At 46.8% G+C, this 23,678-nt stretch overlaps 1 protein-coding gene across 1 annotated transcript; it reads left to right on the plus strand.

The window, feature by feature from the left end:
* Positions 1-94: 94 nt before the first annotated feature.
* Positions 95-8,827, plus strand: NPC2 (NPC intracellular cholesterol transporter 2). Its single transcript, XM_082451953.1, has 4 exons — positions 95-360; positions 3,575-3,682; positions 5,620-5,792; positions 8,077-8,827. The coding sequence occupies exons 1-4, from the start codon at positions 279-281 to the stop codon at positions 8,161-8,163; spliced, it is 450 nt and encodes a 149-aa protein (XP_082308079.1). The 5' UTR covers positions 95-278; the 3' UTR covers positions 8,164-8,827.
* The last annotated feature ends 14,851 nt before the right edge of the window (positions 8,828-23,678 follow it).

Here is a 23,678-nt window from a genome sequence, read left to right on the forward strand (position 1 = left end):
ACAAAGCCCGGACGGAGCATTGGAGAGAGGGGCCGGGCCGGAGGGAGATGGAAGCCGGCTGGCCCGGCAGCAGAGCGGACCGGATGGGCGGAGTTTGCGAATGTCTGGGACACCGTGTCTGGCTCCCTGGAGCCGGGGGCGGGGCGCGGGCAGGCCTCGGACCCGGTTGCTGGTGACCGGTCGCCTGACGGGGCTCCTCCCCCGGCCCGCCCCTGAAGGTTTATCTTGTGACCGCGGAGTCTGGTTCTTCTTTCCTTGAGCTTGCGGTCTTAGCTGCGATGCGTTTCTTGTGCGCCGCGTTCCTGTTCCTGGCACTCAGCGCCTCCGCCCTGGCCGAGCCGGTGCATTTCAAGGACTGCGGTGAGCCCCGGGGCCAGCCTGAGGTTCCCTCACCCTCTGCGGGAGCCCCCGACAGAACCTGGTGCTAAGCTCTCCGAGCTAGGTTGGGTGGGTCCCGCGGGTGGCCAGGCTCAGCCTCGGACCCCTCGTGGAGTGGGCTGAAGTGGGTTGGGGTAGGGGACAGGGTGCTGGCCTGGATGAAACCCGAGCACTCACAACTTTTCTCCTTCCTTGGAACTTGTGTTTGGGATCCCAGCACATTCCTGGAGGTGGGCCTTTTGCTGAAGTTTCCTAAAGATTGTAGGGCAAACAACCGAAGGTCCATGTGCAGCGTTGGGCGTAAGGGGTGAGGCGCAAAACTGCTTTTTATTTATGCCTTGTGTCTTGGATGTCCTCTGCCTCTCCACTCCTTTTGCTTTTTTAAATTTCCCTTTTGCTGACAAGTCGAAAGTCAGTTCTCCTTTTCACGAGTTATTCCATTAGGGCGTCCTTTGGGCTATGGAATTTTGTGATTTTTACCAGTTTTCCTCTCCTATTTATAGAACTCATGTTTCTGGTCACAACTTGTGATGCATAACCCTCTCATGCAGCTGTGGTTGGAATCTTTGTTGAGAAACACAACAGGGGGTAGAAACTGTGAGTTCCTTCAGTCAAGTCTATCAAATTGTTTGAGCAGAACTTTTCTGAAGTGGAGAGGTGTAGTAATAAATGCAAGAGGCATGAAACGGATTTTATAAAATTTATGAGCTGGAAGGAAACTTAAAGTTCCTATAGTCAATCATTGAATTCCAGAGATGTTAGGTTACTTACCCAGTCACACAGCAGAATGGCAACCAGAATAAATTTGCTCCTTCGTATCCAGTGCCCAGATAATAGTAACTGCTTAATAAATATTTGTTGGAAAAGTAAATGAGGGAAGAAATACTCTTTCCACTATATCTCCAAAATTCATGTTGAGGCAAAAGCAAAGTTGGGGGCTAGGAGACAGGTGTGGTTAAGGAATAAAAATTGCTGGCCTATTTATACTTAACAAATGCTGTTCCACTGAACTAGGAGACTGGCATTTGAAAGATCCTATTATCACCTCATATTACTGCCTTTCCCTCCATTAAACGTAGTGGCCAACATTTGGATGAAGACACTGTTAACTTTATTGTCACTCAACTCTCACAATCTATTTTACAGATGAGGAAACAGGCACATAAAGGTACTTGCTCAAGTTCTTACAGCAGTAAGGAACCAGGTTCCTAGTAAGCAGTATGAAACTAGTGGGTGTTTGTGAGTCACTTTCACAATGTTTCAACAGTAACATTAACATTAAAAAGGAGGGGGGACTCACCTGTCTGTCCAGTGGTTAAGGCTCCACGCTTACACTGCAGGGGGCACGGGTTTGATCCCTGGTCAGGAAACTAAGATCCTGCAAGCCGCGCGGCGCGGCCAAAAAAATTAAAAATTAAAAAAAGAAAAACAACTAAAGAAACTAAATCCTGACATTGTTCTGCTCATGTGAAAAAAGCAGCTGTTAGACCTATGGCAAAAACCTCTTAAGGGAAGGAGAGTTTCAGTTACAGACTTTCAATTTACTTTTGAATTGGGAAATACAGTTTAAAAACTTCAGTGCCCACATCAAAAGGTTTTTTGAGTCCCACTCTATGCCCCCTTTCCCCGAAGTGGTATTTCCTCAAGTGAGAAATGGGGCCAAGCGAACTAGTTTTGCAATTTTTGCAGGTTAGGACTGAGAAGTTTGCTCTATTGACATTGGAAATCCAGGAACGTCTTGTCAGCAAAAATAAAACTGGATGAAGGAGCTACAAGTACTGCCCTCTACTCAGTTCCTACTAGATCATGTGACCCAGCCTTGAAAGAAACTAGAAGTTGAAAGCTTCAGCATAAGCACTGATTTTCAATAAGCTGTTGACTAAAATTCCGGATATTTTTTTCCTGGCCATAGACGATAGGACAGAGTGGAAGAGAGTGCTTAAAGAAGAGAATCTTGTATTTATTGTTTGAGAACTTTGCCATGATGGAGAAGCAAGCTGGGGATAGGGAACTGCAAAGTATGATTTACAGACCTAGCTGGAGCAGTGTTAGTCAATACGACACAACGCTTCCACCCAAGAGCAGGCAGATAATGTGCTCTCAACCTGCCATTTCCTTTCTGTCTTCATGCGTTCTACTTCTGAGACAGAGTCCATATTGTCTAGATCCATAATTTCTACCCACAAAGTAAATTTGAGGTGAGAGGCTCACCTTTTGTATGAAAGGGAAACTTGCTAACCCACCCAGGAGCAGCTACTCTAGATTGAATTCATGGACTAAATCCCAATATGATAGTAATAGTGAATACCTATATAGCATTACTATGTTCCAAGCACTTATTTCAGAACTATATGTGTATTAGCTCACCTACCCTATGAGGTAGGTACCATTATTAGCCCCCAGAGAGGCTAAGTATCTTGCCTTAAGGTTCCATAGTAAGTAATGGAGCCAGTGAGATTTCAAAGCCAGTTGTCGGATCCCAGAGTCTAGCTGTCAGCAGTGGTATATGAGTGGCGGAGCTTAAGCTTACCCTGTTGTTTACTTGCATTCTCTGCCATTCAGCTGTCTGGTTTCAGGGGCCTGGATGAAGTAAGGAGATTCTTAAAGATTTGTACTTAACCTTTTTTGGTCAAGGTATTTTTGTCCTTGTTTAGACTGAAAAAAAAAAAGGACACACACCCTGCCTCAAAGACACTTTTTCTGAAGAACACAGGTTCCAGAGTAGAATGTACTACAGGTGCATGCTTAAAATTGTTCTCATCGGTAGGAGTATACAAAGCTCAGAGACCACTGATTTGGAGAGCTACCAGGACAGGATTGAAAGATGGTAGGGAAGGGCAGTTAGGGAACAGCCAGTCTCAAGATTCCCAATGGAAACAGTAGCCGTGCAACCTGAGCCATCGCTTATGCCCTGTGTGCTGCTTTAAAATCCTGTGTCAGGATGGAAGGAAGGGTGGGGATGACTTTCCCTGGAATAGCCCTCCCAGGATATAGAGCAGGGGAGCTGACTAGGTATACACAATAATTTCTTTAATTCCCTTTCACCTGTCAAATGTGAACAGTTTCCCGGGGACCACGGATGGTCGGAGAAAGAACTCACCCCCATTGGGAAGGCAGAGCACCTTCCCGTTAGGTAAGAGACAGCCTAGGTGGTTTGTTTTCCCACCCATTTCAATACATTTTTCTTCTTTTGCAGGTTCTGGCGTCGGAGTTATAAAGGAAGTGAATGTGAACCCATGCTCCACCCAGCCCTGCCAGCTGCACAAAGGACAGTCTTACAGTGTCAATGTCACGTTCACCAGTAGTGAGTAAAAGTGGCTCTTACCTTCAAATTCATCTTAAAGCGTAACATCAATCTCAAATATTGGAATAAGTGTGGGAATATGAGGGAGGGGAATTGCAGTCAGGAATTCTGTGACCTCCCTCTCAATGGGCAAAGCTTGGATTCACTATGCTCTTACACTATGCTCCCTTCTCATACTGGGTTCCCATATGCCTGTTTCTCGGAATCCATAGTTGCCAGACTCCCTTCGAGCAAACAGGGGGATTTCCATGTTTTCACAGGTCAAAGAAGACAGCTTGGCTTCTCCGTGCCCTATTTTGGTCCGTATTGCACAGTGGATTTCATGGGAATGTCAACTCTGCTTAGCTACTGACTGCAGAGTGTTAGTACAGAACCCAACCCTGTAGACTCTGGAACGCCTCCAAAGTGTTATTTCAAGCAATATATCTTCCGGCTGTTAAGTCTATATTCTGCCTGAAAATATAGGAACAATTAATATTTAGCCTCTGTAAGGTTTGGGGAGCTCACTGGTGACCCAAGAAACAATCAAGAAGCTTTCTTCTTCAACTTGAAAACATGTTATTGGAACTTGTTTCTTTCTGGTACCACATTCATTTCCTTCAGATTCCCAGGAATCTAGACAATGTGAAAATCTCTGTTTCTAGAAAGAGCATCTACCTTGAATCTTTCCCTCATTTTCTATCCTATGGAACTAGACTAGACAGACTAATTAGGAACTTGGAGATTTCTATCATCTCTTGTTTGTAAGCCTAAAGACAGCTCTAAGTCCTAGAGTTGTTATCTCTCCTGGACAATACCCTGTCCCCTCTATTGTTCCAAACCAAAAAAGTACCTTCTAAACAAAAGTAATTCCCAACCCAGACAGAAAGAAAGAAGCAGAGCCAATGCTCTGGATCTCCAGAAGAATCTAATAGCGCATAACTCCAATTGCCCTAATTTTAGTATATTTATTCCTCCTGCCCAACTTGCAATATGGAGGGTAGAGGTTAGCAAGAAATGTTCCTCTTTCTTTTACCCAGTTTCTAAAGGGTTACCGCTTTCACTACTGTTACAGCCCGTGGCATTTCTATGGAGACTCCTCTTCCCTCTTTCCATATTGTCTTCCATTTTATTCTTTTTTTTTTAAAGAAATTCACGTTCTTTTTTATTTATTTATTTATTTATGACTGTGTTGAGTCTTCGTTTCTGTGCGAGGGCTTTCTCTAGTTGCGGCAAGTGGGGACCACTCTTCATCGCGGTGCGCGGGCCTCTCACCATCGCGGCCTCTCTTGTTGCGGAGCACAGGCTCCAGACGCGCAGGCTCAGTAATTGTGGCTCACGGGCCCAGTTGCTCCGTGGCATGTGGGATCTTCCCAGACCAGGGCTCGAACCCGTGTCCCCTGCATTGGCAGGCAGATTCTCAACCACTGCGCCACCAGGGAAGCCCCCATTTTATTCTTAATTTCTATCGGAATCCTTTGGACAGGGTATTTGAGAATTCAGAGACCAGTCTCCCCAAACCCTTTAAGATACGCAATACACTTTGACAGAATCTGATGTAAATAGTAAGCAAAGTTTACCACCAAAAATCAGTTAGCTTGTTCGATAAAGTTATTTATCCATCCAGGTGGCTCTGATTCTCCTGCGAAACTATGAAGGCAGTGAAGAGCAAGGTGGGGTCAGCAGCAAAGAAAACAGCCCCCGCTGACTGCTTTTTTTTTTTTTTTTTGTATAATTCAGTCATTTTTCAAATTTCAGAGTGAATGCTTGCTGTATAGCATTCATGGAGGTACTAAGTATAACTCCAAATAGAAATAGACCCTAGGAATTAAGAGGTACAGGATTTGGTTTGCTATCACAGCAATGCCGTTGCTTGAGAATATGTCTGAATTTTTTATTTAGAGTTTGGAAATAGGCTGTTTCCTTCACCATCTTATTCTCTTTTTTTTTCCTCTTAGGCACTCAGTCTCAAAGTAGCAAAGCTGTGGTGCATGGCATTGTGATGGGCGTCGCAATTCCCTTTCCTATTCCTGAGCCTGATGGTTGTAAGAGTGGAATCAGCTGCCCCATTGAAAAAGACAAGACCTATAGCTACCTGAATAAACTACCCGTGAAGAGTGAATACCCCTCTGTAAGTGACATTGTAGTTGAGGACACCGAAGGTCCTGTGACTAGATTGGAAATCTGAGGAGAGGGGGCAGGAAGAAAAGATTAGAATAGGAATCCTTCATCTCTATGAGGAAGAGTCGGACACCTGGGAGAAAGGAGTGTAGGAATCTTGAGCTGGGGCGGAGAGTTTTCACTGTGTCCCTATGTTCTTTGTCTCTTGCTTAATGGTCATCCTGGGCCTAACGATGCCTTTTTTATATACAGTATTTCACTGGATTCTTGTGACCACCCATGTAGAGGTGATACTATCCCCATTTTACAGATGAAGAGATGTTAGCCTCCAATGCTATGCAGTATGAACAGAGTCCATTCTGCCAAGAATTACAGCCTAGATTGAGACCCAGGTCTCGTGATTCCAAAACCTGTGCAATGTTACAAGATTTTAGCTAGGTACCAAATAGTTCAAGATTTCAAGTAGCCAGAGCATTGTCATCAGAAAAACCTGGTTTCTCCATTAATCTCTTAACAAGAAAGCAGTAATTTATTAGGTCCGTAGCAGAGCGGTGGCTTTTTCCTCTGCTTTCTCTCCTCTGCCACCACCACCACCCCCAACCTTCACCTCTGACTCGCCCTGCTGTACCTACTTCTTTTTCTACCAAACACATGTGAGATAGAGCCTGCTGGAATGAGCCTGTGTTAACAATATGAATCTTGATAAGAATGGAGGAAGTAAAGGGATTACTTTTTTTCCATGAAGAAAAAGAGCTGTATTTCTTAAAAGGAGATCAAGTAGAACCAGGAGCAATCTGGCCATTTATTTCCTAGAAACAGCAAGTAATTAAAAGACATTCTAAAAAGACTCAAATATAGGGAGTCTGTGCTTAAGAGGTATCAGAGACCCTAAAGGTCGGGAAAAGATTTGTAGATTAATTTGCAGAGCAGCCATGTAATCATGGGCATATTTGAGCCTCAGTAACTCAGAATGTCTAGTTAGGGCCTGATACCGAGTAGGCACTTAATATATGGCAGCTATTGTTAAGTGACATTTCATTTGTTTTTTGTTTGCTGGTGGTTGTTTTTGTTGGTTTTGCCATGCCACGCAGCTTAAGTGACACTTCATTTGAAAACCAGCTTAAACTATGTTAATGTGTGCACTAAGTGAAACAGTAGTTAACGTGTACTAGTCTTGAAAAACTTATCAAACAAGTTTTAAGAAGCTGGGTATCACTGTCACGCAAATGTTGCATTCTGAAGAAACATTTTGAGTACAAAAGAGAGGTTGTAACTAAAAGCAAGTAAGCTTAAGAAAGGACTGGCAAAAAAAAAAAAAAAGAAAGGACTGGCAAAGTGCCAGTGATTTATTAAGAATTAGAAGAGACAGCTCATAGTATGAGTGTAACAAGTCAAGGCAGAGATCTCTGAGGGGGTACATTGTTGAAAAAAAAAAACAGTTTAAGGGCATTAATCAAAACTGTATTGCCACAAAGGTCATTGTCCCTGAAAGTATTCACACAACCCTAAACTTCTTTGAACATCCTTTGTGCTTTGACATTTCCTTTTCCAGCTAACAAGTAAGTTTCCTGAGACCTAGGAATCTAACTTTTTACTCTTCATACTTCATAGGTAAAGTTGGAAAAAGCTGGATCAGGTTGTCAAAATGCATGTGAAATTGTTTAAATGTAAAATTATTTTTCATGGATGGCTTCATTTATTTTTTTAAATTAATTAATTCATTCATTTTTTTATTTTGGCTGCGTTGGGTCTTCGTTGCTGCGCGCGGGCTTTCTCTAGTTGCAGCGAGCAGGGGCTACTCTCCGTTGTGGTGCGTGGGCTTCTCTTGTTGTGAAGCATGGGCTCTAGGCACGCGGGGTTCAGTAGCTGTGACACACGGGCTTAGTTGCTCCATGGCAAGTGGGATCTTCCCCGACCAGGGCTCAAACCTGTGTCCCCTGCGTTGGCAGGCGGATTCTTAACCACTGCACCACCAGGGAAGTCCTGGCTTCATTTATGTACCATTGATCTCAGAGGGAAAAGAACACTTTAGAAATTGTATTTGAGAAGCTAACTAGACTAGGATGTGGCACTGCTAACACCAAATCCTAGGTGTAACTTGGTTTGCCCTTCTAAGCTTAAGGACACGGGCTGTGCCCACATCCCAAGCAGCCTTCATGATGGCATGACTTAAGAAAAGGATGAGGAATTAGGCAGTTTGTTACAATTTACATTTAGGATTCATAGTTAAACCCATTCTGGATTGAGGTGAGGTTCTAGTTTCATTTTTCCCAATTCTTTTTCTCTTTCTCCAGATAAAACTGGTGGTGGAGTGGGAACTTAAGGATGACAACGACCAACGTCTCTTCTGCTGGCAAATCCCAGTACAGATTGAAAGCTAGAGCTATTTGATGCCAATATGTCCGTCTGGGGGTGAGAGAGCATGGGTGGAGGGAGAGGAGGAGAAATAAAGTCTAAACTAAATCAGTGCCATAAGATGAAAGGAATTTCTAGACTGCCGTTCTAGCCTCTCAACCTCCAAAAGCATCTAAGACCCTATTTCCTGAGAGCTCAGAACTGTCGCCCCTGTATTATCCTTTGTAAAAGGGTTGAAGGAAAGAGGAGAAAGTGAGACTGTAGGGATTGATTTAATTGTCTTCAGGGGGTGTTTTTTGTTTGTTTGTTTGTTTTGGTTTGGTTTTTGCTTTTGGAATAAGGAGGGTCTAACCAGACATGATCCAAATGAGGCTGCTTGGGGGATATTGGATAACTTGCCCTAGGGTTACCAGCCCTTGCAGCAAAGCACGGGTTCCAAACCACATCCATCTAGGTGGGATATTACATCTGCAGGTTCCTCACCTCCACGTGCCTCGTTGAGTTCAGTGCATCTGGCCAGTGAGCTTCCTCACCTCCAGCTCCGCTGCTTCACCGGCCATGACTTGCTCTGCAGTGGTGTCCAGCGCGGTAGTGGAGGGGAGGTATTCTACGACAGAAATTCTCTGCAGTTAGCTCATGTCTCCTTTACTATCTTAGGTGGTTTTCATTAAATGCATCACTTGATTAGCAGATGTTTGATTTTTTTTTTTTTTTTTTAACAACACTAACTTGTGGCTTCTTTATGCACCTGGGAATGTCCCTTTGACTAAATAAAAACTCGTCAATCTTTTCTTCCGCATTTGGGCTGTGGACACCTGCTTCTTTCACAGAGTATGTTCCCCCAGATCCATGGGAGGTGGACACCCGGTCCCATGGTCCCAGAGTGCAGTACTGTAAAGACATGACTTTCAGAAACTGCCATTTCTCCCTTTCACACAGTTAGGCCTCACCTCTCTATCTTACACAAAATGACCTTGTTTGCTTCACTTTGCGCAGTCTTATACCACCAAGTGTGCTTGAAAGAAACAGTGAAAGCAAACATCACCTAGTTGAATAACAACATCTGCAAGGTCAGGGGAACTGAATTTGGGGTTGAGGCGGGGAGTAGGAAGTTACAAGTTGGCATAAGCACAGCAATCTTTGGGAACCTCCTGCCTTGAAGAAAGCCTAGAAGCTTAAAGATGAAATGTGAAGCTGCAGAAAGTAATGGCTAGATTATTTAAATCTTGGAGTGTCCTGCTCTTGAAGTACAAGTATAATCATGGGGCATATATTTTGCTGTTTTGAATCAATGTACTATCAGTCAGGTTTTAGCTGTCACACAGATTACAGCCCTATTCACAAAGGAGTTGGGTAATGTGGAAGGTCATCTCTTTTAGGCTGGGGTGCTTATGCAGCAAATAAGTCATTTGGTCCAGTTGTTTTCATCCTACTGATTTCACTAGATTTCTTGGATTTCTTTGGCTTGTGAGTTTCCCAGGAGAACCACCAGGGGACAGCAATAGATTGGGAATAATGTTATCAACGGCCAAGATTTCCTAGTTAATTCCTGGAGCCATTCAACCACTGTACTCTAGCTAAGATGTTTTGTGTATCCTATCACATTGTGTCTAGAGGGACAGCCCACTCTGTCTCCACATGCTGAACCCTGGGTATATCAAACTTATATGGATTCCAAAGGTGGTTAACTGCTGTGGTTTCTGGCTTCAGACTGCCGATAGTTGGATCCTACTTCAATCAGTAGGATAACCAGTATGATCTTTAAATCCCTTAACTTTTCTGTGTGTCAGTTTCCTTATCTGTTAACTAGAGATAATAACAGTAGAGCTGTGAGGATTAAATGAAGTGATGCATGTAAAGCATTTAGAATGACCCCTGGCACGTAGTACACAATCAGTAAATGTTAGCTGCATTCCAAGAGACAGACATTGTCCCTCATCTAGGTATAGCAGGAAAATCAGAAGGTTCAATCTGATGTGTGATGATACGTCACCTCAAAAATGAGGCAATCCTCTATGCACGGGAACTTTCTCATGTGCCTGGAAAACCTCAGTTCTCATATGCGTCCGCTCTCTCCCTAATCCCAGAAGACTCTCATGTCATTGAGCTCCTTTGAGGCTAACAACTGCCTGCCCTGCATTTTGTACTTCTGCCTTCAGATGTTGAAGGAAGACAGAAAAAAAGCAGTTCCACTAGTGTATACCCTTCCGTTAGAGCAGAAGGGTCATGCAACAGCTTAGAACTGTTTACCAGCCATTGCGAGGCTCCGTGGAGCCTGCAGCAGTGAGCTGGGTAGGGCTCCCATGGGGGGATTAGTTTGAAAGGTCGTCTTCTGTACAGAGGGTTTGCGGGCAGCCCCCTCAAAAAGGTCATGCTCTTTCCTGTGACGCTCTCACGCTTTTCTAGTCCGCTGAGCAAGCCATGGAGGCTTAGACAGCTTCTCTCTTGCGTGAGTTCCAGAGTAGAGAAACCCCAGACTCCAGTGGTTAAAAAAACATGATGCAGACCCCTGTTTACAGAATAAAGGGAATCCAATACCCAGTATCCCCAGTTTGGGAGAGTGTTAGATGGGAGGTCTGGCATTTAGTCAAATCTTCAGGCTAATGAAAAGCAATGAGCATGGAGTAATTTCTAATCCCCTGTTTGGTTTGAAATTTTAGTTGACTTTTTAAAAGCAGCAGATTGATCTTAATTATGCTTTGCGAAGGTTGATAAAACAGTCTGTTCTCTAAGAACACCCACGGATGTAGGAAAGTGGCTTGACATAGGTGGGGTCCAGGCTAAGGGAAGGTGATCTGGGATTAGCCATTTACATCAGACAATCCAAAAAGCAAATATTGCTTAAATGACTGGGTTGGTGTGAGGACAGGGTCATGGTGCATAGGAAGAGCATTGACACAGAGGAAAGGGTTATGTGTGAAAAATGTCGCCAAGGTGATAGTTACCTTGAACAAGTTTTTTCCCAGGGGCCCTTGGGAAAGAGACAGATCAGGAAATAGAACTTGGGGGATTTAAAGGCCTGAGATACTCAGTTGAGGAGGGTGAGGGTGTGTGTGTGTGTGTTGGGAATGGGAGAGGCAGTCTTCTGTGACCTGCGGTAGAAAGTGGCACAGGATCTCCACAGATGTTGCCTAAAAAAGTCTTTAAAAGAGTTGAGTCATTTTGGGTTGTTGTGTTTTCTTCTATGAAGAGAATCCCCTGGCCTATCCCTCAGATTCTAAACTGAATCCTATTCAGTTACAGCTGTCAGTTGACTAGCAACTAAATGGTCTGGGTGTTGGTTGCCATGGAAACAGCTAAAAGGCCCATCGCTATGGGAACCTACCATGCTCTCCAAACCAGGGATTTGGTTTCTAAAAAGGAGTGGAGGGGAGGGTGGTGGATGGGGCCCAGGAGATGGGCTGCAGAGGTGGCTTGAGGGTCCTTGGAGAAGGTGGCAAAGTGGTGAGCGCACATGGCTAGCTCCTTAGTGACTGGGGTGGAAGAGGAGCAGTGGCGTCTCCCACTTGCTGCAGGCATTCCCTGCCTGTTCTCGGCTCCTTGCCCCATGACGCCAGAGAGTGCAGATGTTTGCTGTCCCAAATAGGGGAAAGTCATGAGACCCTGGGGCAGACCTAGCCCATCAGCGCTGCTCCCCTCATCTGCTGGGGCTCTGAGAGGAAAAGTCTTGGCTCCTCTCTGCCTGGCAGGCTGTTCTCCACACGTCGTGTGTCCCAGATAAGCAGCCAGCAGAGAAAGGATGAGCTTAGCTCTGCCTGTCGGTGGGTTAAGCCGATAAGGAGCCTGGCAGACAAAATGGATGACTGCTGGCCTTGAACGTGGCAGCGATGCTGGGGGTTCCACGTGAGGAAGCGGAAGGGCTTCTGTTCTCAGCGTTAAGAGAAATGCATTACTCTGCTCTCCCCTACCCACCCACAGGCCTCTACCACAAAAAAAGGGGTACTGCAGGTGGAGCAAAATATTAAAGATGGAGTTTTGCAGAGGTTCTCAATGGATGTGCACAACAGTTACGAGATTCTTTTCTGGGTTTTGCAATCAAGGGAAATAGCTTACATCAGTGTTTAGTGGTAAGCTGACCTTTTACTGAAACAAAGACAAAACATCCTAGTGGCTCTGCCATGAATTACTGTCAATGTGTAATATAAAAATGGAAGGAATTGGGCTAGATAATCTCTAATGTCTCTGTCAGAACTAACAGCTTATGATTCATCAAGACACTGAAGGGAAGCTCAAGCACCACGGGCAAGAGGATGCAGACTAGTCACACCTGTGAGAACAAGGACAATTCCCGGAGTCCAGAGGGGCTTAGGACAGAGACTAAGGCCAAGATATTTGATTTAGAGGCCATCTCAGATAGGTTTGTCCCTGGGGACTTTCACCCGATTCTCCAGAATTCTGAGACGGGTGGTCTTGATCTTCTCTCCTCATCTCGCCTTCTCCTGCCTGAAGGTGCTGGTCTTGGCCCCTCCTGGGGAGCTTTAGAGTCTAGGAGCCTGGCACCAGAGAGAGATGCCAACTGCAATCTGAACCACTCCACAGGACCATTGAGCATTTCCCCAGGCTCGTAGGGAGGTTTTCACTTTTGGAACACAGTAGTTGTTTAGATTTCTATACTGTTTAAATTTTTAAATACACACTGGGTTTCTATCCCAGCTCCAACTCTTTCCCCAGCTGATTGACTTTGGATGAGTTATTTAACTTACCCTTAAGGCTTCAATTTCCTCAGCTGTAAAACAGGAGGATAAGAGGGTCCACCTGGGGGTGGTTCTAATGATGACCCGAGGAGGTGTATGCAAAGCATTCAGCTCAATGCCTGACTCTAATAAGTACCTGATTTTTATTATCCTTCTAGATAAGAAAAGAAGCTTGCATCCATGGAAACTGCTCAGTGGCCTAGAATCGCAGGCATTTGCCATGAATTTGTCTTCTAGACTTCATTTCAGGTGCCATTCAAGACCAGTGGCCTCCTGATGGCCTCCCTGTGGTTTGCCTTCATTAAGGCAGATTCTAATCCTCTCTTTATGACACTTAACCACATTCTTTTTCATGTGTAATTTGTAATTATTGTGTCAGCTTACCTTCCTACTAGACTGTAAACATCTTGAGAATAGAGACTGCCCTTTCCTCTCTAAGTAAATGCCTAAAACTCAGCACTCAGCAATTATTTAGCAATTTTTTTTCTTTTGTTTTTTCTTTTGTCTTTTTTTCTGCCACTCCACAGGTCTTTCGGGATCTTAGTGCCCCGAGCTGTGAAAGCGCCAAGTCCTAACCACTGGACCACCAGGGAATTCCCATTTAGCAAATTTTTTTAATGTGGAAAAAAATGTCATGATTCTTTAAGTTTTGAATCTGACCATTTAACCCTACAGTAGCCTTGGTCTCCAAAGGGCTGGGAAGAGTAACAGTGGATTTGGTTTCATTCTCAGAAAGAAGGGCATGGTAGCGCCCTATCCTGGGTGGGTAGCTCTAGAGCAGGACTCAGGCTCCCATCTTGTAGAAGTCAGTTGTCATCTGTGTCCGGGGCTCATTGACAACACTAGCTTGTCTCCAGCCTGCAGGTTCCCTGGCCTTGGGCTCAGGAGGAAATGTCTCCCCCTCCCTTCCTGGCAGCTGTCTGTCTTCAGTTCTGTTCTCCCAGCCTCCCGGCTGCTCTTGGCTGCTCCTGTCTGGGTCACAATGCCAGCTCTGTAGCTGCATGTTGTATCAGGTTGCCTCTGAGAGTTCGAGAGAAAGTGGATCTGGCTTATCCAACTCTATCCCCTCTCTGGTACGCTGAATCTCTGCAGCCTTTCGGCTTCCCTCCAGAGCTTGCCGGTGCTCGGCTCAGCAGGAACAAGGCCCATAGAGCTATCCAGAGCATCTCCAAGAGTGTGGCTGCTGAGAACCATCTCCTCTCAAGGTGGGTAAAGGAAAGCGCTGGGGTAGGGAGTAAGGCAGCGGAATGGATATAAGAGAAAAGACTCTAGGCTGGACCGATTTGCCGTAGGATCTTTGGACGAATCATTTAACCTCTTTTAGTTAAATATGTCACAGAGGTGTTGTATGGACAAAAGGAGACAGTGGATGTGCACGCATAGCTTGGAAATACAAAGGCTACTCATACTCAGAATATTGATATCATAGGCGAGTAGAGAGGACTGGCAATTCATCCTGTAGATTTTCCTGCTTAGTTACTGATGACTTGATGAGCTGGACATACCCACAGAAAAACCCACAAGAAAAACAAGGTCCTGGATTTGATCACTGTAAGAGCAAGTTTAAGATTTCCCCACAAAACGGATGTCTAAGGCAGCTGACTCTTCTGCAATGTTTGCTGTTAGTCCTAAGGGTGTATGCAGCTAAGGCAGCTGCTCATTTCCGTCATCCTCATTCCCTTGCAGAATTTATGTGGGCAGGACTCTGTGCATTACTTCCACCAACGCTTACTGAGCACCTACTGTGTGCCAGGCACTCTGCTGGGCCCTAGGGATGAAAAAAATGAGTAGGGCAAGGTCCCTGCCTTCAAGGAGCTCAGAGTCTAGTGGTAGAGGCAAGTGGCAACCCGTCACGGTGATACAATGGGACAATGCTGTGACAGTCACATGTACAGAAGGCCATGGCATCCAGAGGGAAGAGCACTGAGGGCGATTTGGCCTGGAAGAGGCAGAACCAGGTCAGTCTTCTGCTGGGAGCATGGCTGCAAATGGAGATGTCTAATATGGTACTAGATCTTTATTCGTCCATCATTTATCCTTCCTTCCGTCATTCAACAAACATGTCCCTGCTCTTTGTCTTCTGAGGTTTTTTGGAATATTTATTGTAGTGAATTTACCTTCTCCTGAACTTCTCGTCTTGGTTAATTTGTTTTCACTTAAAGTTCCTCCTCCTCTGTTTACTCTGGAACTAAGTAAGCATACTTAGTTATGTCCTATGTACCTAGTACACATATGTGTATCTCCAGCTAAAGTTATCAATTTGGATTTTAGACTTCTGGCCCCCATCTGACCCACTTCTCCTTTCTCTGTCTATGCTCCAGCCACACTGGTCTCCTTTCAGTTCCTCAAGTTGGCTCTGCTCCCCTCCCCCAGCCACGGGACACTTACACATGCTGTTCCCTCTCCCTGGAATGCTCCCCCTCACTTAGTTAACATTCATTTAGTTAACTCTTAGTCATCCTCCACATTTCTGCTGAAATACCTCTTCCTCCTGGAAGCCTGCCCTGACCACCTCCCCCAGATCAGAGCAAGTCCGTACTTTGCTCTACATTCTCATAGCACCCTAGTTCCTCCCTTCCAGGCACGGTTCAAAGTTACATGCTGGTAGGATTATTTGATTAATGTCATTTCTCTCAATAACTTTTAACCATCATCAGGAGAGAAAACATTTCTATTTTGCTTTTCACTATATGTACAGTGTCTAGCACAGCTCAGTCTGAGGAGCAGGTGGCCAATAAATATTTTTGGAAAGAATTAATTAATGGAATGATTAATGACTTTTTTGCCACTATTTGCCTTGGGCCTAAATGGCTGTGTGTCCAAAACCAAAAAGAATCCCAAACATAAAATCAAGGACCAGAACTGAAAAGGGAACCTCCTCTAAGAGAGGCACAAAAAGAAGGTAAACCAGGGGCGAGATGTCCCAGAACTAGGGGGCTCCTGGCTTGTAGGAGTGGAGGGCCAAGGTAGGAAAAATGGAAAGTCTGGAGCCCCCTGGCAAGGTCAGACCTAGGAGGTGGGTTGGGAAGGAGGGAGAATCAATAGGTAGGTATTGAGCTATTACCCTGATTTTCTCACAGGGTACTTGTGTTCCTTGGGTGTAAGATAATGTGCTGGGGTACAAAAAACAGGATAAGTGTCCCATTCTCCTACTGCTTCAGTTATAACTAGACTTTGAGGAGTGTGGGATTGAGGGGGAGGAAGATCATTTTATATTAAAACCAGTACTGATATAAAGTGGAGTATAAATTTCATATGATGATAAAAACACAAGATTTCAAAGACATTGATGCTATGACTTCAGTGGTAGATCAGTGAAAGAGTCTGAAAAGCGTTAATACCTCAAAGTACTATATTCCAAAGGATTCCGTCTGATTGAAGTTTTATAAAGCAAATATTAGATATACATGAAGAATACGCTCTTTCGAGGCAAGATTTTTCTTGTTCATTTTTGTAGCGCTCACCCCTCCCTCGAAGACCTAACACAACAGTAGTTGTGCATGAAGTGTTGAACGGAATCCACAGCAAACCACTCACTGTTAGTCTGGTCAGTAAATTGTTCACTGGATTTTATTGTCAAGGTTGCTCTGCCTACCCACTCCTCCAGAGAGAGTTGGGGTCACTTCTGTGTCTCTCTGGACAGGAGCTAAATAAAGAGGCTCCATGGGGTGTTGTGAACAAACTATTCCAGGACGGAATTGTGCGGGAGACAATGGAGAGGAAGCGAGAGTGAGATGCAAGCAGAAAAGTTTGAAGAGGATTCAACTTCCTGCCATTGCCTATAAGGAAATTATTCTCTAGTTTCTCTGCATGTTTCCTTGGTTTTCTGTGTTTACCTTGACTCCAGGAGGAACTGTGAGCTTTTTGAAGTCAGGGCTGTGTCTGTTTTTCACACAAAGCACCTGAAAACCATGCACAATAAATACTTGTCCACAGTCTGGCCCAGGGAATCCCCAGGATCAGAGTCGATAGAATCTTGGCAAAGATAACCATCCAGATTGCAAAGCCACGAAGAGCAGAGTTCTCAGAGGTAGGTGGTAGGAAGCAGGAAGTTGGTAGAGTAGGTGTGTGAGGAAGGCTGGTGGGTCCTTACGAGTGAGCTGAGCCTTGGCGAGCAGCAGTGGAGATGCGAGTGGTGATTACTGGGATTGCTTCTCAGCAGGCGCTGAGATGAAGGAGACAATGTTCTCAGACTTAAATCATTGCTTTTAACTCCCCCAGCGTAATCTCTAATGGTCCCTGGCTGGTGCCACTCAGAGCATCCACCCCCAGACACCCCACTCTGCCTACCTGAGCAAATTCTTCCCAGCTTCTCAGCAACTCTGTATCTCAAATCCACGGCTGCCACCTCCCTTTCCAATGCAACGCATCCCTGTCCCTATTCATTCAGCGTTTAGGGAAGGGGAGGGAGTTTGCAGCTCGCAGTCTGGATACTGTTTCCAGAGTGTATCAAATCAACTACCCCCAGAAGCAGCTCTCTGATGAAGGGACCAGACCCTCCCGTAAAATGTAGCAAGCTGAAGGTCTTGGATGGTGAATGCACGGGAGGTGCCCGCAGCCAGTGACGTGGTTTGAAAGCAGGGCGCCAGGCTGCACCCTTGTCAGGAGAGGGTTGGAAATAAGCCAAACAGAACAGAATGGAAAAACAAGAATCATCTGCAGTTCTTAAAAAAAATAAAAATAAAAACGGGAAGCTAGAGTCAAGGACACGAGACTTGTTGCCAGAGAAGTCGGGGATGAGGGCAAGAGATGCGTGACACTTTTCTCCTCTCCTTCCTGACTGCATTTTCTCCTTTTCGCATAACCTCCCCTATAAATCACCTGTAAATTGTAACCGCGCAAGCTGCACCCACTTGAAATTGCAATCTGGCAGCCCGAAGATTGGCATTCAGGGACTGTCTTTGTCACGAAAAGCAGAATTTTTGTTTATTTTGGTAAATTAATTGCTGGCAGAGAGAGCTTTTCATTTTCCAACCCAAACGATACAAAAGCAGACTGCAGGGTTGGAAAGCACCTAAAGGGTATTCTGGGTTAAATCGCCAGCCTGAGCAGCAAACACAGACTGTCCTTGGCATCTCTGGATATAAAACCACAAAATAGGCCAGGACTGTGTGCTGAGCCCGACGTGTGCACATAAGCAGCCCCTGAGCCTTTACCCTTTAGCAATGTGCAGGCAACCAAAACAAAGCAGCCTGCCATCCTGGGGATGGGTGACAATGTCTGTGCCTCATCTACAATTCCTGCCACAGGTGATGAGTGCTTCAGGTGGCATTAGAGGAGGACAGCCTGTGGCCATGTCTTAGGGAAAAGGACTGGGACTTCCCTGGTGGTCCAGTGGTTAAGACTTCGCCTTCCAACGCAGGGAGTGCAGATTCGATCCCTGGTCAGGGAGCTAAGATCCCACATGCCTCAAGGCCAAAAAACCAAAACATAAAACAGAAGTAATATTGTAACAAATTCAATAAAGACTTTATTTATTTATTTATTAAAATTTATTTATTTTTGGCTGTGTTGGGTCTTCATTGCTGTGCACGGGCTTTCTCTAGTTGCGGCGAGCTGGGACTACTCTTCGATGTGGCACGAGGGCTTCTCATTGCGGTAGCTTCTCGTTGCGGAGCCGGGCTCTAGGTGCGCAGGCTTCAGTAGTTGTGGCACACAGGCTCAGTAGTTGTGGCTCACGGGCTCTAGAGCACAAGCTCAGTAGCTGTGGTGCACGGGCTTAGTTGCTCCGTGACATGTGGGATCTTCCCAGACCAGCGATCGAACCCGTGTCCCCTGCATTGGCAGGCAGATTCTTAACCACTGCACCACCAGGGAAGTCCCAATAAAGACTTTAAAAATGGTCCACATCAACAACAACAACAAAAATCTTAAAAAAAAAAGGAAAAGGCTCTGGAAGTCTCATTGTCATAAAGGTCACTGTGGCCTCTGCACGCGATGCTATCCTGCCATCTTCCCCAACGTCAGACCTGGCCTGGTCATCTTCCTACATAATGAGTCTTACCAGTTGGTCAGCCGTCTGTACCAATCCCACCATGGGGAACAAGCGGGTGTGGTGACTTTGGGAAAGATGACTGCCACAGGACTTACCAGAACCCACAGACACATACCTCACAGGTACACACACTACAGAGATGCCAATCCTGTTCTATTCTAGAAAGTATTCAAGTGACGGAAAGGCAAGATTTCAGTGAGATTATTTGGGAAAGGTTTCCTGGACGGGAGGAGATGTTTGACCACTTATTCAAGGGGTATTTTCTTCTTGATTTAGCAGAAAGAAAGGGGAGGGCCTTTCAGATGGTGGTTGAGGAGATGGCTTGGAGGCAGGAGGAAGTAGGAAGCTGAGTGTCTGCAGGGGGCCATGTCAGGTGGTGTTTGGCAGGGTGGGGTTGGGTCAGTAAGAAGTGAGTGGCCCAGGTGACTCGCTTGATGAGTAACTCGGGCTCAGTGTGGGTTGCACACTGAACACACAGCAGGTTTCCAAGCAGGGGGAGGGGATAATGAGGCCAGCCGAGTGTGTGGGATGAACTGGAATTGGGAGGTTGGAGCAAGGGGTCCAAACAGGAGCTTTGCCTTATTGGGAGCTCAGCATCAGAGGCTGGACCAGGGTAAGGGCTGGAGAAAGAAAGGGGATGGCAGGAGAATGCCTTTGAGGAGGAAGGCGGAAGGAAGTTCAAAGGAGAAAGAGAAGTAGGCCCTGGGCTTCACTGGAGCAAGTTTATAAGAGCAGGAGGGAGAAGAGCCTGGAAGAAACAGAGTCCTGCCAGTTAGACCCCAGCCCTCTGGCCATTGAGTAATACCTGTAAAGCAGTTTCAATATGTAGTAAGAAAGACTTTCACATCTATAATCTGTTTTGATCAGAATACCTCTGTGATATAGGCAGGGTCAGAGGTCATCTCCCTATAACAAGGGAAGAAATGGAGGCACATATGATTAAAATAACTTGCCCGAGGTCACACCTCATTCCTTTCGCAAGGCAGAGCAAGAGGAAGGGCGAGGAGTTCCCTGGGCCAGGCTTCCCTTTCCCCGCAGGCCCTCCTGCCTTGCCGGTAACCTTGTTCCCTGGGCTCCACGGGGTCAGCACCGAAGCTGGCATCCTGGTCCCAGCACACCAGGCTGCTGGATCCCCCTCTTGGGACCTCAAGGGTCTGTCGAGCCTTCCCACCTCAGGACAGTCGGGGGTGGCTGGATCCTGGCTTCAAGTCCCTCTTCTGGCTCTCTCCTCGGAACTCTTGCTGCCTCAAGTCTCCTTGCTTCTCCTCGAGGTCTAGCTGTGGGTTTGGATCAACCCCTGGTCAGCCCCTTCCAATCCACCCTCCTACTGCCCTGCAAGGGTCTCTCCTTGGCCCTTCCTCATCCTTTCTTGGGCACTTCACTTTTTTTACTGCTCAGATAAGGGGTTTTCATATCAGTCCTGAAGAGAAACAGTGGAGGGGCTATTCTTGCCACCTGCTCCAAGAGGCAATTTCATTCTGGCTCCTCAAGTCTGCATGTGTTTGGGGAACTGAGCTGCCCTTTATCTAAAAGAATTCTTGGACTTCCCTGGTGGTGCAGTGGTTAAGAATCCGCCTGCCAGTGCAGGGGACACGGGTTCGAGCCCTGGACCGGGAAGATCCCACATGCTGCGGAGCAACTAAGCCTGTGCGCCACAACGACTGAGCCTGCACTCTAGGGCCCGCGAGCCACAACTACTGAAGCCCGTGTGCCTAGAGCCCGTGCTCCACAACAAGAGAAGCCACTGCAATGAGAAGCCTGTGCACTGCAACCAGGAGTAGCCCCCGCTCGCCGCAACTAGAGAAAGCCCGCACACAGCAACGAAGACCCAACGCAGCCAAAAATAAATAAATTTATGTTAAAAAAAAAAAAAAATACCAGTCTCTGCTTCCCAAACCAAAACATCCACTATTGTGGGTAGTTTAAGTAATTATTTAAAAAATAAATAAATAAAAATCAAAGAATTCTTTCCAGGAAGCTCAATATTCAGAATTGATAAAAGTGACTCAATCCCGATGGAAGAGGTAGGAGAGCGTTGTAGTCCATCATTTCCCTTCCTTCCAACTCAAGCGCCCAGCAGCAGCACCTGGTTTATGGAGGTGGGGTGGGGGATTAGAGGCGGAGGTGGATGTAGTGGCAGTGGTCCACGGAGGTGGTCTGAAAACTGCTTATCTAGTCCCCTTTTACAAATGAAGAAACTGAGGCCAGGAGGGGAAGTCACTCGCCCAAGACCACACGGAGTTCCTTCCGGGTCCGTGACTTGGTGTGTGGACCAGTTGGCCCTGCTCTCATCCTCTCTTCTGGGACCCTCTGCTCCATCCGTGCTTGGCTGCATCCACCCATCCATTCAACCAGTATTAGGGGAGCTCCATGCCTACCACCACGCCAGCCACAGATGCAGCAATGAACACCACACAGGCCCTGCTCCTTGCAATCGTGCCACCTCAGCAAACCAGGTAGCTGCAAATTTTTCCCACCCCGGCACAAGCCCCCAGCCTGCCTGTCACTCAGGCTCCCAGCAGCCAGAGCTAAAAATAAAATTGAGGGCAGCGTTTTAAGTCAGCAGCGGCAGACCTGGCTGGCCCGGTGGGGAAGGGGAGCTAGGCCGAGCTAGGAGACCTCCTCTGAGCAGGCAGCTGCATTTCTGGTAGTGGCCCATTCCCGCGAGACTGGTAACAACCACTGCTGGTCTTCCTCCCCCTGTGGACACAGCCCTGGGCGGGGCTGGCGGAGCCTCCGTCTGACACCTCACTCCAGATGCCAGCCTTCGCTGGACCTCAGATATATTCTCCTGGCTTTCTTTCTTTCGTATCCACTGTTTTGCTGACCCTGGGCTTTGATTATTCGCAAAGCCAGTGAAGACCCCACTTCTACAGATCTGCTCTGCCCTCATGCTGATGTTCGCAGGTTATGGTATGGCCAGGGGAAACTGGGAGGTGAGGCCCAGGGCTGGGGAGGTCAGGAGTTCTGCCTGGAGCCCTCAGGGCTTACCTCCTGGGGGATTCTGCCGGCTGGCAGGACCTGGATGTCATCTCCAGAACTCTCTGGAGGATGAGGTCACCATCAGACCCCACCCATCTGGATTTCCTCTCCCCACCTTGGGGCCACCTACTTCTCTTTGCTGCTCCCTAGTAATGGGCCAGCTGATGCTGGCAAGCAGGAAAGTGAATAATGTGGGGGAGGAGAAAACCCTGGGTTTGTTCCCACTCCAGGCCACAGCTCTCCACTCTGCAGGCAAGGTGGGCTGCAGGCAGCTGAACAGTCCTGGGAAGAAGAGCAGGAAGAGAGAAAGGACCAGCCACCTGGAGCAGCTCACGCCTCCCCAGAAATGCAGGAGACAAGTGGAAGCTGCTTCCCCTTGTACCTGGGCCTGACTGGGGGGGTCACCTCAGCACCTCAGCATCAAATGAAGTGACAGAGACAAGATGCTGCCTGCCATCCTCCAGATGGCTGGTGTGCTGGTGTCGGCCATTCTTTCTAAATCAAAGGGTTTGGTGAGAACCCCCAAGGAGGAGCAGGCTGGAGAGCTGTGGGGGCGGGCGTCTCCGTCCGACATTCACCCCCTTCCCGCACAGTGGCAGAATGGGGACTCCCATTCCAAGAACCTGCTTTCCAGGGACAGAAATAGTATGGAAGGGTGGGGTGCGGGGGCTGGAGCTGCCACAGACTGCTTCTCCATGGGCATTCTGGGTAAGAATATTAATGAGGCTATTAATAACTTCTTACCTCTGTATAAGTCTTAAAGACCTTTCTCTAGATGTTTTCACCACCTCCACACCCATTATCTCATTTGATTTGCAAGGCAACTCTGTGAATCTGTGGGGTCATCACCCTCCATTTCATAGATGAGGAAACTGAGGCATGGGGAAGGGATTGTCATGTGCTAACCAGGTCATTCTGCTGATAAGTGGCTGAGCAGGTACCAGAACCCAGATATTCTTGGGTCATTTCTTCAGCTGTCCCATTGGAATGGGGTTCTGAAAAGCCAGGGCTTTCTGCTAGGCTATACTGAAGTTACCTCTGGGGATGATGTGATACAAAGTCCTCCAAGGCCTTTGTTCCCTAGGTCAATTAGTTAAGACTGATTTACTCAGCACTTTGCATGGTCCACATGCTGTGCCAGATCCCAGAGACAGCCGTCAACAACACATGTTTCTTGCCATCAAGGAGCTCACGGCTTGATGAGTATAGAGACAAACCCTTAGACCATCTCAGTGCCACAGTGTCCATTTGAGGACCAAGGGAGCACAGGGCATTGTGAGAGCACAGAGGTGAAGCCAGTCTGGTGGTATCAGAGGGGACTTCCTGGAGGAGGTGATACACCAACCAGCTCCTTAGCCAAGGTTATTCTCTCTGGTTGTGCTCCTCGTCTCAATACCAATTCATGCTTGTCTTCACACCACTCCTCCCTACCTATAACCCCAGGCTCTGGCCAGTTTCAGGACTGATGCAGCCAAGCAGCAGCAGTTAGACTGCCCTGACCCTGCAGACCAGAATGAACCCATTTTGCAGCCCAGTGGCTTCTCCCGTTGCGGAGCACAGGCTCTAGGTGCGCGGGCTCCATAGTTGTGGCTCATGGGCTGTACAGCACAGGCTCAGCAGTTGCAGCGCACGGGCCTAGTTGCTCCGCAGCATGTGGGATCCTCCCAGACCAGGGCTCGAACTCGTGTCCCCTGCATTGGCAGGCGGATTCTCAACCACTGCTTCACGAGGGAAGTCCCTTTTTTTTTTTTTTAATTATTTAATTTATTTATTTTTGGCTGCGTTGGGTCTTCGTTGCTGAGCACGGGCTTTCTCACACTCCACTGCTGGAAATGGACAAGAGATTGTGTTCTGAGTTCAGTGCCACCCT

The sequence above is a fragment of the Balaenoptera physalus genome (genome assembly GCF_965194825.1).
Source record: "Balaenoptera physalus genome assembly, chromosome: 2".
NCBI lineage: Eukaryota > Metazoa > Chordata > Mammalia > Artiodactyla > Balaenopteridae > Balaenoptera > Balaenoptera physalus.

Coding starts and splice junctions, on each gene's coding strand:
- NPC2 (XM_082451953.1), top strand. CDS start 279: ATGCGTTTCTTGTGCGCCGCGTTCCTGTTCCTGGCACTCAGCGCCTCC. Junction 361..3,574: donor GGTGCATTTCAAGGACTGCG/GTGAGCCCCGGG, acceptor CTTCTTTTGCAG/GTTCTGGCGTCGGAGTTATA. Junction 3,683..5,619: donor CAATGTCACGTTCACCAGTA/GTGAGTAAAAGT, acceptor TTTTCCTCTTAG/GCACTCAGTCTCAAAGTAGC.